Source organism: Podarcis vaucheri (assembly GCF_965113315.1).
Source record: "Podarcis vaucheri genome assembly, chromosome: 2".
Taxonomy (NCBI): Eukaryota; Metazoa; Chordata; class Lepidosauria; order Squamata; family Lacertidae; genus Podarcis; species Podarcis vaucheri.
Window position 1 is genome coordinate 105,755,551 of NC_138760.1, and position 14,902 is coordinate 105,770,452.

The 14,902-nt window shown below is 43.0% G+C and overlaps 1 protein-coding gene across 13 annotated transcripts in view; it reads left to right on the forward strand.

The window, feature by feature from the left end:
• Positions 1–14,902, forward strand: part of MAGI1 (membrane associated guanylate kinase, WW and PDZ domain containing 1) — a 481,615-nt gene that overhangs the window by 452,548 nt on the left and 14,165 nt on the right. For 11 of the 13 annotated variants that reach the window (XM_082209202.1, XM_082209205.1, XM_082209204.1 and 8 more), the window contains 4 exons: positions 2,418–2,509; positions 4,513–4,705; positions 6,756–7,049; positions 13,081–13,284. In XM_082209202.1, the coding sequence (XP_082065328.1) occupies positions 2,418–2,509; positions 4,513–4,705; positions 6,756–7,049; positions 13,081–13,284 (783 nt within the window). The remainder of the gene's footprint in view (positions 1–2,417; positions 2,510–4,512; positions 4,706–6,755; positions 7,050–13,080; positions 13,285–14,902) is intronic. The other 2 variants (XM_082209207.1, XM_082209201.1) reach the window with 2 other exon arrangements.

Below are 14,902 nucleotides of genomic sequence, written 5' to 3' on the forward strand. Positions count from 1 at the left end.
TCCATAATTAGATAAAAATCGAAGCACACCATGCTAGGAAGAAAAGTTTAATGCAACGCAGTGTGTGGCAGCTCTGGAAAAGGCAAATGCCATCCTATGGATCATTAGGAAAGGGGTTGAAAATAAAACTGTTAATAATATCGTAATTCCATTATACAAATATGTGGTGCATCCACACTTGGAATTCTATGTTCTGGTTGCCACACCTCAAAAAGGATACCGTAGAACGGGAAAGGTTTCAGGAGAAGGTAAGCAAAACCATTAAAGGGATGAAGCAACTCCCCTATGAGAAAAGGTTGGAGCACTGGGGACTCTTTAGAAAAGGCGAGGAAGAAGGGACATGATAAAGGTAAAGGGTAAAGGGACCCCTGACCATTAGGTCCAGTTGTGGCCAACTCTGGGGTTGCGGCGCTCATCTCGCTTTACTGGCCAAGGGAGCCTGCGTACAGCTACTGGGTCATGTGGCCAGCATGACTAAGCCGCTTCTGGCGAACCAGAGCAGCGCACAGAAATGCCCTTTACCTTCCCGCCAGAGTGGTACCTATTTATCTACTTGCACTTTGACGTGCTTTTGAACTGCTAGGTTGGCAGGAGCAGGGACCGTGCAACAGAAGCTCACCCCATCGCAGGGATTCGAACCGCCGACCTAGTGCTAGGCTCTGTGGTTTAACCCACAGCGCCACCCGCGTCCCAAAGGGGCATGATAGAGCAGCATAAAATTACGTATGCTGTGGAGAATGTGATTAGGGAGAGTCCCCCCCCCTCTCTAGAGTCCAGCGCCATCCAGTGAAACTCCTACTGCTACAACTTTTTGACGTTAATATGATGGCCAGGACATGCTCTTTTGAGGTCACATAATGAAGCCAGCTTGCTGAATGTAAGCAGGTCTGGTCATGGTCATTGGGCAGACATGAACTTTACGCAAGTAATTTTTTAAAACAAATGCAGGTGTATAGAAGAGAGAAGCTCCTAATAATTTCATTGGGGCTTACGCAAGAGAGGTTTTGCAAGGGTTATGCCCAGTTGTTCCAGCTATTTATAGCATTATTCAATAGCAGTAATGCTGACAATAAGAAATAATGTCGCGCAGATGTCAATTATTGCAACAGCCGTTGCAGCGCAGAGCTCTTGATTTGTTCTCCTCTCTCCGGCCTTATGAAAAGAAAATCAACTGTTTTATGTTACTAATGGAGTTACACTCTTTTATAGACCCTCATTTGTATAATGACAAAAGTCTATTTGCTCGTGATTTCCAAAAAGGACCCTGGATTTATTACTAACAACAGATGAGTTCTAATACTGCAGTGCTAGGCAAACGTCTGATTTGCATCCAGTCGCAAACCTAAAACGAAAACTATGCCTAATAACATGATTGTTCTGAAACTGTTTAGCATAATCACAAAATCCCGAAAGGTGCTTCAGTATTTCTTGGTGGCGGGCCTCATTAAAGTCTGTAAGCAAAAGAAGGAAATATCCAGTAAAGCAGCAAGAAAATATTGAGGAACCACATTCCCGGTTTAACACTAAAAGATGACTTCAAAACTATGGATCTGAGAGATTAACAGACCTTACTTTCCTTGCCCAGGATTCTAATTTCCCAGTGGATCCTCTAACCTCCTCCTCATATTTGCACTTCTCTTTTGCAGAGAAAATAGTAGGTTGCATTTTGTTCCCACTCCTCTCAGTCTTTTTTTTAAATATACTTCTAGGAAGTTACAAACCTGGTGCCTTCAGGTTTGTGAGAATATTATATCAGAAGGGTGTTATAGCAACTATACCACCAACCTAGAATCTCAGGTTGGTGCTGTTCTAAACCAGAAAAGAGGAGCGGAGCAATGGCACAAAGCAAATGCCTCAAAAGCAAGATCATTGCTTTGATTTGTCAGCTGCAAGGGCCGAGAGACAGCGAGGTTACTGGAATCCCCTTCATCTGGTGTGAAGAGTATTCAGGAATCCAGGAATCCCTGGCATGTGCAGGCAAGGGGCAGGATATGTAATGGACATGTACAGACAAATGCAATATTGTTTTGACATGACTTTATCTGGTACCTTGAGCCAGATATAAATAAATAAGATATAAATAAGATATAAATAAAAAGTACATACATAAAGATTTATTTCCCGTGCAACCCTGTGGAGCTTGGTATGATGCAGAGTTCCTCCCAAGATCAAAGGCAAGTTGTTGGGTCTTTCCTTTCACAGCTGTCCCCCATCTGTCCAGGGAAATCCCCAGAGGCCGAGCCATTTTATAATAGGACATCATAGATAACTACACATGCATTTTGAGAATTATGTAATGTGGTGCCATTCAGCGTAAGTAAAATGGTCTGCTTAGAAGGGGATTTCATTGTGTATATGTGCTTTTTTTTCCAAGTCAGCTCTGTGGTAAAGCATTAATTCTTCCTATTTTCTTGCAGTTCCAGATTATCAAGAGCAGGATATTTTTCTATGGAGAAAAGAGACTGGATTTGGATTTAGGATTCTTGGTGGAAATGAGCCTGGAGAACCTGTAAGTATTTTGACGTTTTTAGGCTTGTTTTACCTTTATTTATCTCTTTACCTCGGAATTTCCAGAGCCGCATTCGCCAGAATACGTGTCCAATAATATTTCATCTGCATCCTTTCAGCCACTTGATTTTAAAAACAAGCAAAACCAGAACAGAGTGCTGAGCTATGTTCTGAATAGCTAAGGTTACAAAGAGTGTTGATCTTTGTTCACATAGAGGTCTATTTCTGCTATCAACTGGCTAAAACCCCCGAGCTGTTTTGCAGCAGCTACTGACCAGAACGTCAACAGATGTTAGCAACTTTGGGCTGCTTTGATTTAGGTCACACTCGAGCCAAGGCTTCTGATCTTATTACCAGTCCCTTGAGCTGAATAAATACAGTCTCATTCAGCAGGACTCTCCAAGAAAATGAATGTCATGTTAAATAGAGGAGGAAAGGCACAATCATGGGTAAAGGAACGGAAGTCTAGAGATTTGCGCTAGTAATGATCTGCTGAGCCTTTCCATGAATCTCAGGATCAAAATTCTAGAATTCGTTTTCCCCGGGCAAAGTCATACAATACATATATTCTTTGAAGAAGGGTGTTCATAGGGAAATATGAAAGCGACTTGTATCAAGTTGGGCCAATGCCCCATCTAGCCTAGTTAACAGCTGCTCTGGCTGGATAATTAATTTCAGTGGTTCTACTCCGCATTGGACTTAGCTGGCTATAGCCCAAAATTTGTAGCTGTCATTACAGGTAATTTGTAAGATGCCTTGCATGCCTATGGCTCTCTTAACTGTGTTGCACCATGGGAACAGTAGTTCATGGGAGTGGAGACATTCAGAAGAGGGGGGGGGGAATTCTCACTTTGTGAGAATGATACAATGATGGGCTATTTGCTGGCATGCCATGAAAACTGCCGCCTACACAGAAGCCTTCATGAGAGCCAGCATAGTGTAGTGGTTAAGAGTGGTGGACTCGTAATCTGGTGAACCAGGTTTGCTTCCCTGCTCCTCCACATGCAGCTGCTGGGTGACCTTGGGCTAGTCACACTTCTTTGAAGTCTCTCAGCCTCACTCACCTCACAGAGTGTTTGTTGTGGGGGAGGAAGGGAAAGGAGAATGTTAGCCGCTTTGAGACTCCTTAAGGGGAGTGAAAGGCGGGATATCAAGTCCAAACTCTTCTTCTTATTCTTCTTCTTCACATGGTCAGCTGATATCATCAACTTGTGTGCATGTGTAGAGGCCTCTAGGTTCCTCTGTCATTGTACCGGGAGTGGGGGCAGTGCAGAGATATTCCTCCTGTATAAATAAAGTTAGGGCATACTTTTGCTAAGGGGATAATGACCCTGTTGGGAAGCTCAGAGAATATGTACTGCTTCCATGTTCAAAGTTTAGGAAAGTAAGGTACCTGACCAAAGTATGGCACTGACTGACCCTTTGGGCCTTTTCTGCCATCCCTTCCACATTGTTGCCTCACTGGTATCATCCATCTGGGTCCGGCCCTTTGGGCACATCTGACATGACCCAGATGTAGTCACGTAATAGCCTGGATTACATTGGTCCACTTGGCTAGAAGATGTTTGGATATAGACCAAGGGCAGGGAACCTCTACCTTGGTGGGCAAATGCAACCCTCCAGGCCTATCTATTTGCTGCTTGGGACTTTCCCCGGTCATACCCCAACTCCATGGACCCACAACTTCCCAGAGTATTTTTCCCAGCTGAAATGTGTCCTTAAACCTCTGGGTTGCCTGGGTGGAGAGATGTGAGCATTTGGGCATGTCTAAGCAGCCTCTGATTTATGTATGGCTGGAATGTCCCCTACGCCCCTTCTTCTGCCCCCTTTTGCACTGGTGTGCATCCCCTGGTTACAGTTGCCCACAAGGGGATGCAGTCCTTGACCCCGATATAAGGTTCCCTGGCTGTGGACAGTCCTGATTTGGTGCTGTGGGATGAGATTTCACTTCTTCCGCAATTCTGACAGCGATTCTTCTCTCGCACCTGCACATGCTTCTCGCAGATTTACATTGGTCACATTGTGCCACTGGGTGCTGCAGATGCCGATGGCCGCCTGCGATCTGGGGACGAATTGATCTGTGTAGATGGGACCCCTGTTGTCGGGAAATCTCACCAGCTTGTAGTTCAGCTTATGCAACAAGCCGCCAAGCAAGGCCATGTCAATCTGACTGTCAGGCGCAAAGTGGTTTACACAGGTAGGTTGCAATGTGACTCGCAGGATTTTATTTTTATTTTATTTTTACTCCTGTCTCTGGATGAAAGTGAACTACTTTCTAAAGATCAAAAGCTTCAGGTTCTAGCAAAAAATAGCAATGCACCGTTCTGTTATTTATATTTTGCTTTTTAACACCCAGTTGTTTTTTTTGCTGGTTTTTGTTTGAGGCTTTTCGAACACGGTATAAATATAGGCTGAAATGTTTTCAAGCTGAGAAGTTGACTGCTGGTGATTAGAAGAGATATGTTGCCACTTTCCAAGGGTTTCCCCCCATTGGGTTTAGTTTCCATTTACCATTTTAAAGGATAATCTCTTATAGGATAAAAAATATTGTGAAACTGATAGGCCTGTAAAGTGGTAATCATTTTATAGTACTACCTGCAAGGGAGCACATTATTACCTAGCCATATTATCCAAATCCTAATGTTGGATGCCGATGGTTCTGCCCTAAAAAGGACCTTGCTGGAGCTGACTAAACTACATTTAGGCCATAATCATGTACACACTTGCCTGGATGTGTGTCCCATTGAGCTCAGTGGGTCTTATTCTGAGTAGATATGCGTGGGATTCCACTATTTATCCAGCAATCTGTATCCAGCAGATGTTTCGGAGAAGCCTCCCTAGCATGAACAGCCACCCCCCAGTTGTTCCCAACAAGTTTCCTGCATATATGACTGTGTGCTAGTGCTAACCCAGAAGTATAGGAAGTGTTCCTGGTGTCAGCATGGCATAGCTCAATATCAAACATCAGGTCAATTGGATTGCATGATCCGTGCTGGGCCCCTATTGAAGTGTCAGTATGGACTTGGAATTCCCAGTGGGTGTGGATTTGGGAGGATGATTAAGATGGGCAGTGTATAAATTATTATTATTATTATTATTATTATTATTATTATTATTATTATTTATTTCCCCAATGGCATTCTCTTAATTTTGCCTTTGGACCTATAGGAAACTATGTTTTAGCATATTCAGAGTCAGTGTTGATACATTTCCTCTGCATAAAAATAATAATGGAGGGATAGCCGTGGAAATTGTTAAGGCAGAATACAAACCCCGATGCATGATTTTGTGCAGAAAAGATTCATTAGCAGGGACAAGCAGGCATCCAGACTCATGTCTGCATATACGGTATTTCCTGCAAAATCTATATGAAGGAAATTTGCCTTCTGATTTTTAACATACCTCTCACGAATTTCTGCGCAGTATGCCTCCATGGAGGAAAAAAAAACCTGGCATACAATTTGGCTATAGTGTGCCTTTTCTTTCTGATGTGGCCATATTTAGTACTAGTGGTGGTTGCTTTTCTGTACATAATTATTTGAAGTGATTTTACAAAATAATAATAATAATCAAGGTAAAATACCATAAATAAAATGTGTGAAAACAAAACAGAAACAAGAAATTGGCATGAAAAGTCGTAAGTAAAAGTGTGATAACCCAGTGTTAATCAAGCATGAAATCCACCACTAGAAAAAAACCTAAATCCCCAGTTAAATATTTTCTTTCCTGAATAAATAGGTCTTTGTGCTATCAGTGAGTGCAAGAAGTGACAGAATGTGCCCCCCCTCTCTAGAGAAAGAGTATTTCATAAGGTGGGTCATCACTTCTGAACAGACTGTGCTCCAAGCCCCAGCTGACAGAACAGCAGAAAGAAGGGACATATTTCAAGGAAACCTCAGATGCCTTCAGGGGTTGTTGTGGAGGAATACATGGAAGAAAACACTCCCTAAGATAGTCTTACACAGTGGTACCTCTGGTTGCGGATGGGATCCGTTCTGGAGGTCCGGCCAGATCCTGAAGTTTTTGCAACCAGAGAGACCGCTTTGGGGCATGCGCGCGCGGCAAAAACCCGGAAATATACTCCTGGGTTTGCCACTTACGTATCCTGAAGTTTAACCGGAGGAATACGTAAGTGCAGGTACAACTGTAGTATGTAGACGTTGATATTTCCCTCACATAATCAGAAATTCAGCAACTCGTTCAGTTATCTCTTGGTGTTGAGAGATGATTGTCTCTTTCCAAAACAGTTCCGAAAGCAGAGAACGAAGTCCCCTCCCCAGCCTCATCTCACCACAGCAGCAACCAGCCTGCTTCTCTGACAGAGGAGAAGCGCACTCCGCAGGGGAGCCAGAACTCGCTCAACACCGTCAGTTCCGGCAGCGGCAGCACCAGCGGAATCGGCAGCGGAGGAGGTGGGGGCAGCGGTGTGGTCAGCACTGTGGTGCAGCCCTACGATGTGGAAATACGCCGTGGAGAGAATGAAGGCTTTGGATTTGTCATCGTGTCTTCCGTTAGCCGGCCAGAAGCTGGAACGACGTTTGGTAAGTGCAGAACGTGCTTAGAATTGCTTTGGTTCTTTAATCGGTTTTCTTGGTGGCTGGGGCTCTTTTACCTGCGCTCATAAGCGCCTCTACGTTTCCGAGGTATATAAACTAGCTTGGCACACCTTTGATTTGTGCATCCCATTGCATACTGCAGGCTTCCTCAACCTCTGCCCACCAGATATTTTTGGCCTTCAACTCCCATGATCCCTAGCTAGCAGGACCAGTGGTCAGGGATGATGGGAATTGTAGTCTCAAAACATCCAGAGGGCCTAGGTTGAGAAAGCCTGGCATAGTGGGTCCCATTTCGATGGGGAGTTTTGTCTTGCATTGTCCTGTATCGAGGCAGCTGAATTCAGCAACTCTTTCGTTATAACCATTAATGGGTGAGGTCTTCTTCATTTCACTTACGGTGTTGTATCTCACGAGTAAAACTCAACTTATTTATGACCAACCCTGAGGCAACACTGTGAAAAGAGCCTGAGTTGATTTGCCTCTGTACAGTGAGAATAATAATTACAGTTACTAAACAGTAATTGCAGTTCATGAATGTACTCCCTATTCTATTTAATTAATATGTTTAATTGGAAAGTCAAGCTTTGGGAGTTGTTTCCCTCCAGGGTCTTGTTCAAAGCTGTATTAGAGGAGAGGGGCTGTTTTTGTTTTTTGGAAAGCAGACTGACATTTTGAACTCTTGAGTAATGACAGTAGTAGAAGAGGTTGTCACTCACTGAACTCTTCTCCAGCGACAAAGCCTGTAGGCCTGAGTTTAATGCAAGTGCCCTCTCTGACAGGTGGCTATCCCTGGGAACAAACGGTGCTTTATTCTATATATGTACTTGTGAATAACTCTGGTTTTTTTAAAAAAATAAAAAATGGCCCTTTCACATTTATAGACATAAAAAAATATTTTGTTAAAATACTAATTTAACTGATCTTCAGGATGCACTCCCAAGTTCCCATTAAGTGAAACATGCCGACATGTAGTGGGCCCCGTGAAATCACTGAAGGTAATGCTAGACTTAAATTTTGTTTGTGATACTTTTACGGCCCCTTCTCAGTATCTCTGCTGTCTCTCACATTATGGCCACCCTGTGAGTTTGGGAAATGCCATTTATTTCAAGCTCTGGCAGCCAATAGGCATTCCAGATAAGGAATGGCTCCTGCTGTTCCAGTGAGTCTTAGTTTAACATTTACCACTATAAGCACTCCATGCGGCCAGCATCACATTTCAGACGTGCTTCACCCCCACACCAGCATATGTGTGTACATTGTATGTATTCTTGCAATCTGGATCCCCTGTGGGTTCTGTGCTGACATGGTGCCCTTGCCTGGGGGTAAGGCATGAACATGATGCCAACAAGTGGGATGCTTGCGCCAACGTACTTTGTCTGTGGCCGTGTCTTACGTGTCTCTTCAACATTCAGCTGAGGACCGTAGATGTGACACACACACAGCAAGTCCTTTCCATTCAGGTTTTGTTTCTCCAGGCACCAGAGAAAGCATAATCTAAATTAACTCAAGCATCCATCAATGGTAATTAGCTGCCCCATACATCCTAAATGTGGCACGGGGATGGAACTGGAGGTTCTTGGAAGGAACCCCCCAGACATAAAAAGAAATAGGAGAGCTTCTTTCTACCCCTGTTTTTATACCTGATTCTATTATATATTACAGCAGAGTCTATTCAAATCAATCTCAATGTTGGGCTAGGGAAGAGCTTCATTTCTTCCGTTATCCAGCTCTAACTTGTCTAAACCTAAAACTTACTATAATAGACTTTAAAATATGGTGTGCTTCGTTGCATTGCTTACCCGGCAATGTTTAGTAATCCTGCCTGCAACATATAACATGCATTTCAGTTAATTGTGACAACAGGGGTTCCTGAACCACTTATGCTAAATGGTCCTTTGCAAATTCCGAGATATAAGAGTTCCTCTGTCCCCAGAGGAGAGAAAAGCACATTTGGAATTGCATGGGATAGCCATTCAGTTTTGAAAGGGCCTCTCTGACCATCTGTGATGGCTATTAAGAAACCATCATTGCAGATGAGACGATGAAGCAAGTACAGTTACGGAACCAGTCAAGACACACCAAATGGGTAGTAACTCTGAGGTGCAGGGGCCTAACATAAGGAGACAGTCCTTCCTTGTGATGGTGTAGCACATGAGCACCCATTCCACATATAGATGTATTTTTTTTTACTCTAAAACTTAATTAACCGTTGTAAAATGTATTGGAGTGGTCTCTTAAATAAGAGTATTCCAAAGCCTCTGCTTGCCCAGATCAGCCAGAATAAGAATGATGAATGTGATCATTTGTGAAAAGATAAATTTTCGTGGCTAGAAATATGAACAATGTGGAAGCAAATTTATGTCTTGACTTGACTCCCCCCCCCCCTTCTGCTCCCCAGAAAACACTTCTCCCCTATATTCTGCATGAGATGCTTGCCCTTAGCTACAAAGTGTGTGACTCATACCCATAGGGTTCTTTGTATCGTTATTCCGGTCTCACAGAGGTGGTCTGCTGAGATGGGTTGAGCTACTTCAAAATTGTATTCATTTAGTTGTCTGGGTGTGTTAAGGAATTAGTCAATAAAAGTTACTCTCATGTGACAAAGCCAGGAGTGGGTGATACACACCAATGTAAATTATATAACGACCAATTATCATCAGTTATACTGCCTTCTGTTAGTGAGTAGGCTTTTCCTCATGTTGCCATTTTAACTCATCCTTCATTGTGATCTTTTTGATAAAGCACAGCATAAACATGTGTTTCAAACTACTAATAAAAATGCAGTGCAAGCATATCTTTGGATGAATGAATATTATTTCCAGCCACTTGGAAAAAATTACGTAGGTGTGATGGATATGACCACATTCAGATTCAACTGCACCCACTTACTAAATGCTAGTCTCTATATCTGCCTTGTGCAACTTTTGAGAAGTACACGCGAATGTGGAAAGGAAGTGTTGTGAAAGCTAAGCAGTGTCAAGACAGCAGATTTTGACTTGAAAGTTCTCGAGAAGTCAGATCTGGGAATCTCAAACAGAGCTGGTATTCTGAAATTAAATTTCAACGGTAGATTGGCGAAAATAGAGGCAAGTGCCAGAATTGATCTCCAAGCCAGAGATGAGAAGCAAGAACAGTACAACACATTAGGTCTTGCTGAAAGATGAGTGTTGTCAAGATAGCCAGTGGCCCGGGCTGAATCAAAGCAAGGAAAAAAGCCAGAATCCTGCAGCCAGTTAAGTCCACTTCTGGACCCCATTAAAGTATATATCCATTAGATTAGTAGTTCATAAAGTGATCACCCTTGTACTGAAGATAAAGTGCTGTTGGTTTAAAAAAGAAAGAAACTAACAGAATGACCAAAAATATTGCTCAGCTCTCTCTGCTTCTTCCCCTGCCCCCACTCTTCTACTTTTAAGTTATTATAGAACAGTTATATCACAAAAATATTTGCATTTGTTGTCCAAATGCAGTACCAGCCTCGCATTGTGGAGTGAGTTGGGCTTACGCATTGGACTCTTAATTGATGTGATGGCTTTGCCTATCGTTAAATCGTTGCAAAATTTCTGAAGCCAATTCTGCGAGCCTGAAAGACGCACTGTTTTTTGCAGTATTATCAAAATATCACTGCGATTTAACGTGCATTGAATAGTTAAAATCTGAAAGCTATTCTTCTTCATCCTAACAATATAGTAAGAGGCACCAAATTTATTTTATTTTCTTGATTGGCTTGTATCCAAAACGTTTGGACAACTGGGCTTGCCTGCCACCAGTGGAAATAAGTTGCTATATCTCCACTTGTGCTAACTCCAAAGTTTTGCTGGAATGTTCTATGTATTCTTTCTGGTATAAGATACTAGAAGGCATATTTCTAAAATAGGTTTCTGTTAACTTTACACTGTATATCACATTTTAAGTACTTTTAACAAACCTCTTGTCACACATTGCTCCCATTTTAACAGATTTCAGTCTCCCGTTTCCTACAACTTTTGTTACCCCCTCATAACGCGACATGGTGCCAGTGAGTAGCATATTGAAAATCGGAGGCAGTGGCTCAAATCACACTTCAGCCATAGCACCACCGGAAACCCTGAGCTTTTCACTGTTTCTCCACCTTCAGTTAAAATGGAGGTACAATAGAGAGAGAGGAGGGGTGGAAATGCAACAGCATGACCTAATAGCGTTGTGAGGATGAATGGAACAGTGGGGGAAAATTGAGAAACTTTATTGTTCATGGATTTCAGGGTAGGTCAGTTAATACTACCTTTGGAATATACCTTGATTTAGGCTGAATCATCCCCAGTGATTTTGTAAAGTTGATCACATGGCTGCACAGTATTTCCTGACAGCTGATCCCTTCGGGTTAAATTCTAGTAAAGGTTCTAGTAAAGCAGTGATGGCTAAACATGGCCCTCCAGCCCTACAACTCCCATCATCCCTAGCTAACAGGTCAGGGATGATGGGAATTGTAGTCCCAAAACAGCTGGAGGGTGAAGTTTGCCATCACTGGAGTAAAGGGAACAAGTAGCCAGCACTCGACCCTTAAAGTGTTCATATTCTGCTGCAACAAAGAAACCAGAATTCACCTGTTTGTTACAATTCACAATATGTGTTAGGTGGAGATAGGAAATAAAATACATTCATCCCAGATCACTTGCTCGTTTTCTCTTGCGCTCTCCAATACCAGCGGTGGGGAACTTGTAATCCTCCAAATCTGATGGGACTTCCAGCTCCCATCAGCAACCAGTCCTTGTGGCCCGTTGGCAGTGATGGTAGAATTGGAACCCGGCAACACCTGGTTATGCCACAGTTCCCACACCTAATTCTAAGCACAAACACCTGGAAATGAGTTCCATGGAAACCAGTGGGGCTGACCTTAAAACAAATAAATGCATTTAGATTTTTGGCTTGCAGTTGAGAGGTGTTGTGGTCAGGTTTGGGGATTTCCCACCCACTCTTTACCAAGATTGCAAAGGGGAAGAGTTATCAAATGGTTTGGAGGCAAGTGGCTTTGGAAGGCCGTGGGTGGAATTCGTCATAGCGCTAAGTCTCTCATTCCTTTGACACAGATTTCTGCTTTTGCAATGAAGTCCTCCTCCCCTCTCCTTTCCCCTGCATGCCCCTTAAATCTGTTTTAGGGGTTCCCCCAACCTTCTGGAGCAGATTTGGGGAGGGTGCAGTGCGCACGCAGGAGAGGGGGTGGGGAAAGTCCCGTTGCGTAAGTGGAAACCTTTGCGCTGATGGGAGGTTGTGGCTGAATGCCGCCCCATATATTCCAGTCCTCCTGTCCCTTCTGTAGTGACTCTGCTCCTTGCCTCAGATAGTTACCTCAGAAAGGAGGGGAAAACATCACCCAGTTCCCTTCTGCTTTTATCCATGCTGTGTTCATTTTATAGTGCTGATTGCTATGAGTTTTTTTAAAAATAATCAAACAAAACTTCCTTATTCCTTGGTAGACATAGAATTATTGTCTTTCAAAATGGAGAAAGAACAAAACATTGGCAGAAGCTTTAGCAGGCACTCACTGAGATGACGATGATAAGATATTACAAGCTTAGGAAAACAATAGAGAGTTGCATTTCCATACAGCAGCAAACCTTGAAGTTTGCAACTAAAATCCTTTGTGATTTTATTTTGGGGACCACAACTCATCTGAAGAAACTGTGCAATTCTCAACCATGTTAATGGGAGAGATTTTTTTGTGTTTTGGGGGGGGGTGGCAGGGAGTGGGGATTACTGAGGAAGATGTAGGAAATGCAATTTTGTGAGGCTTACTTTGCACTCCCAGAGCCAATTGCCAATGTTTTGAGCACTGGCAGCAAAGCTATCCTTTAATAACTTTTGCTTGATGCATTAATTAATTAACCCTTAACCTTCTCTTTCCCTTTTCAACCCTTTTTCTCCTTTCCCCCTTCACCACGTTCCCAACGTATGTAAACGATTTGTTAAACAAAAACCAAAAAACATGCACACGCACACGAAATATATATATATATATATCGCAATATCAATACAAAAGCGGGCAATGCATGTGTGGCCATGCCTCACAAAATAGGTCGAATTATTGAGGGGAGCCCAGCAGACCGCTGTGGGAAGCTGAAAGTGGGGGACCGGATCCTGGCCGTTAATGGATGCTCCATCACCAACAAATCACATTCGGACATCGTCAACCTAATTAAAGAAGCGGGAAATATGGTTACTCTGCGCATTATCCCAGGGGATGGTAAAGTATATATTCTCTTAATTTTTCTCTACCCGCCCTCTCCACTTCCCATCATAGTTGGTCATTGCTTTTTACGGGCTTTTGAGTTGCTTTGAGCTACACCGACGTAGGAGATTGTGGTCCGAGCAATTCTAAAGCCCTGGGCATATTCTGAGAGAAACTTGTGCTGTACTGCTATTTATTTATTTTCCTTCTATAGAAATGCTGCAATGGGCAGGTGGGGTTTTTTTTTGGGGGGGTAGACTTTGCTCCCACAACATTGTGTCTTTTTTTGTGTGGGAGCTGAGTAGTGTATGGAAATTTTCTAGTTGAGTGGAAGGGCTCTTTACAGTTCTAATTCCTAGCTGGGACACCCTTTTCCCTCACACTCATTGTCCATTTCTTTCTCCCTCATTGGTGTAGAGCAGGGCTTCCCAAACTTGGGTCTGCAGCTACTTTTGGACTACAACTCCCATCATCCCTAGCTGACAGGAACAGTGGTCAGGGAATGATGGGAACTGTAGTCCAAAAACAGCTGGCGACCCAAGTTTGGGAAGCCCTGGTGTAGAGGATCTACAAGACATCTCGGTGCTTTCACAGTGCCAGTCATGTGCGTTTTGGCACTAAGCGATCAGATGCGTTCCAAATAGCCACTCCAAAAGCATGCTCAGTGCCAATTGCCTGTGCATGGTTGGAGATATGAACCACTGGGGATCTTCCTTCCATCTCAGCAAGGCCATTTAAGCATTAGGAATATTTTGGGATGATTATCAGAAATCGGGGACATTTGAAACTTGCGGAGCATGTTTTAGATGCATCTCCTAAAGAATAGTTCCAACCATTTGGATGTGTTAACTTGTGGTAATAACTCTAAAGCATTTTACCAACCTACAGAAGCTGGTACGGCATTACACGCCCTGGAAATCTCAACTTTACTTTAAAAAAACCAAAACCCTCTTTAGTCCTCATGGTTGCTTGATAGTTCAACTGAAAGCGAAAAGGTACATATAGGGAGTACATGGAGCAGGACTCAGCTCAGACATGAGAGAGGAAGCTTATATTTTTGATCCGGTGCAATTTGGTCCTTTGCAGTTTGGTGAACCTTCATTCATGACCACTGTTTCCTTTCCATCTACTTGCCTACTGACTACAATCCATATACTCAAGTCTCACCATTTCTCCTCCTTACTTCTTTTATTCTTTGTTAACTTGACTCTTAAGAAGCAGAATAAGTAAATTCTGAAGCAGTTCTTGGATTGTTACAGGGGTGTGACATCTTTGTGCTGGAAGCACAACACTGTATTGACTTTGAGACTACAATCCATTAGGAATGTAGTTGGAATAAACTCTACTCTTTCTATAACATACTCAGAATCATCTGGAAAAGCACTAGATGTGATTCTTGTGGTCCCTTACTCCATTGAGAAGCCATGAATCACGCACGCTCTTTCTGGAGAATCACTGACACCCCTTTCCCTTCTGTTTGCAGTCTTAAAATACCATCACTAAATCTAATTGTACATCCTGCATGTTTTGAATCTGCTTTTGTCTTAAGGGATGGCTGCGCGAGGATAGCTGGCTCTCATTCTCTGCCTTTTGCTATGTGTAATCCGGAAGTTTTATGTGTTGCAAAGGAAGG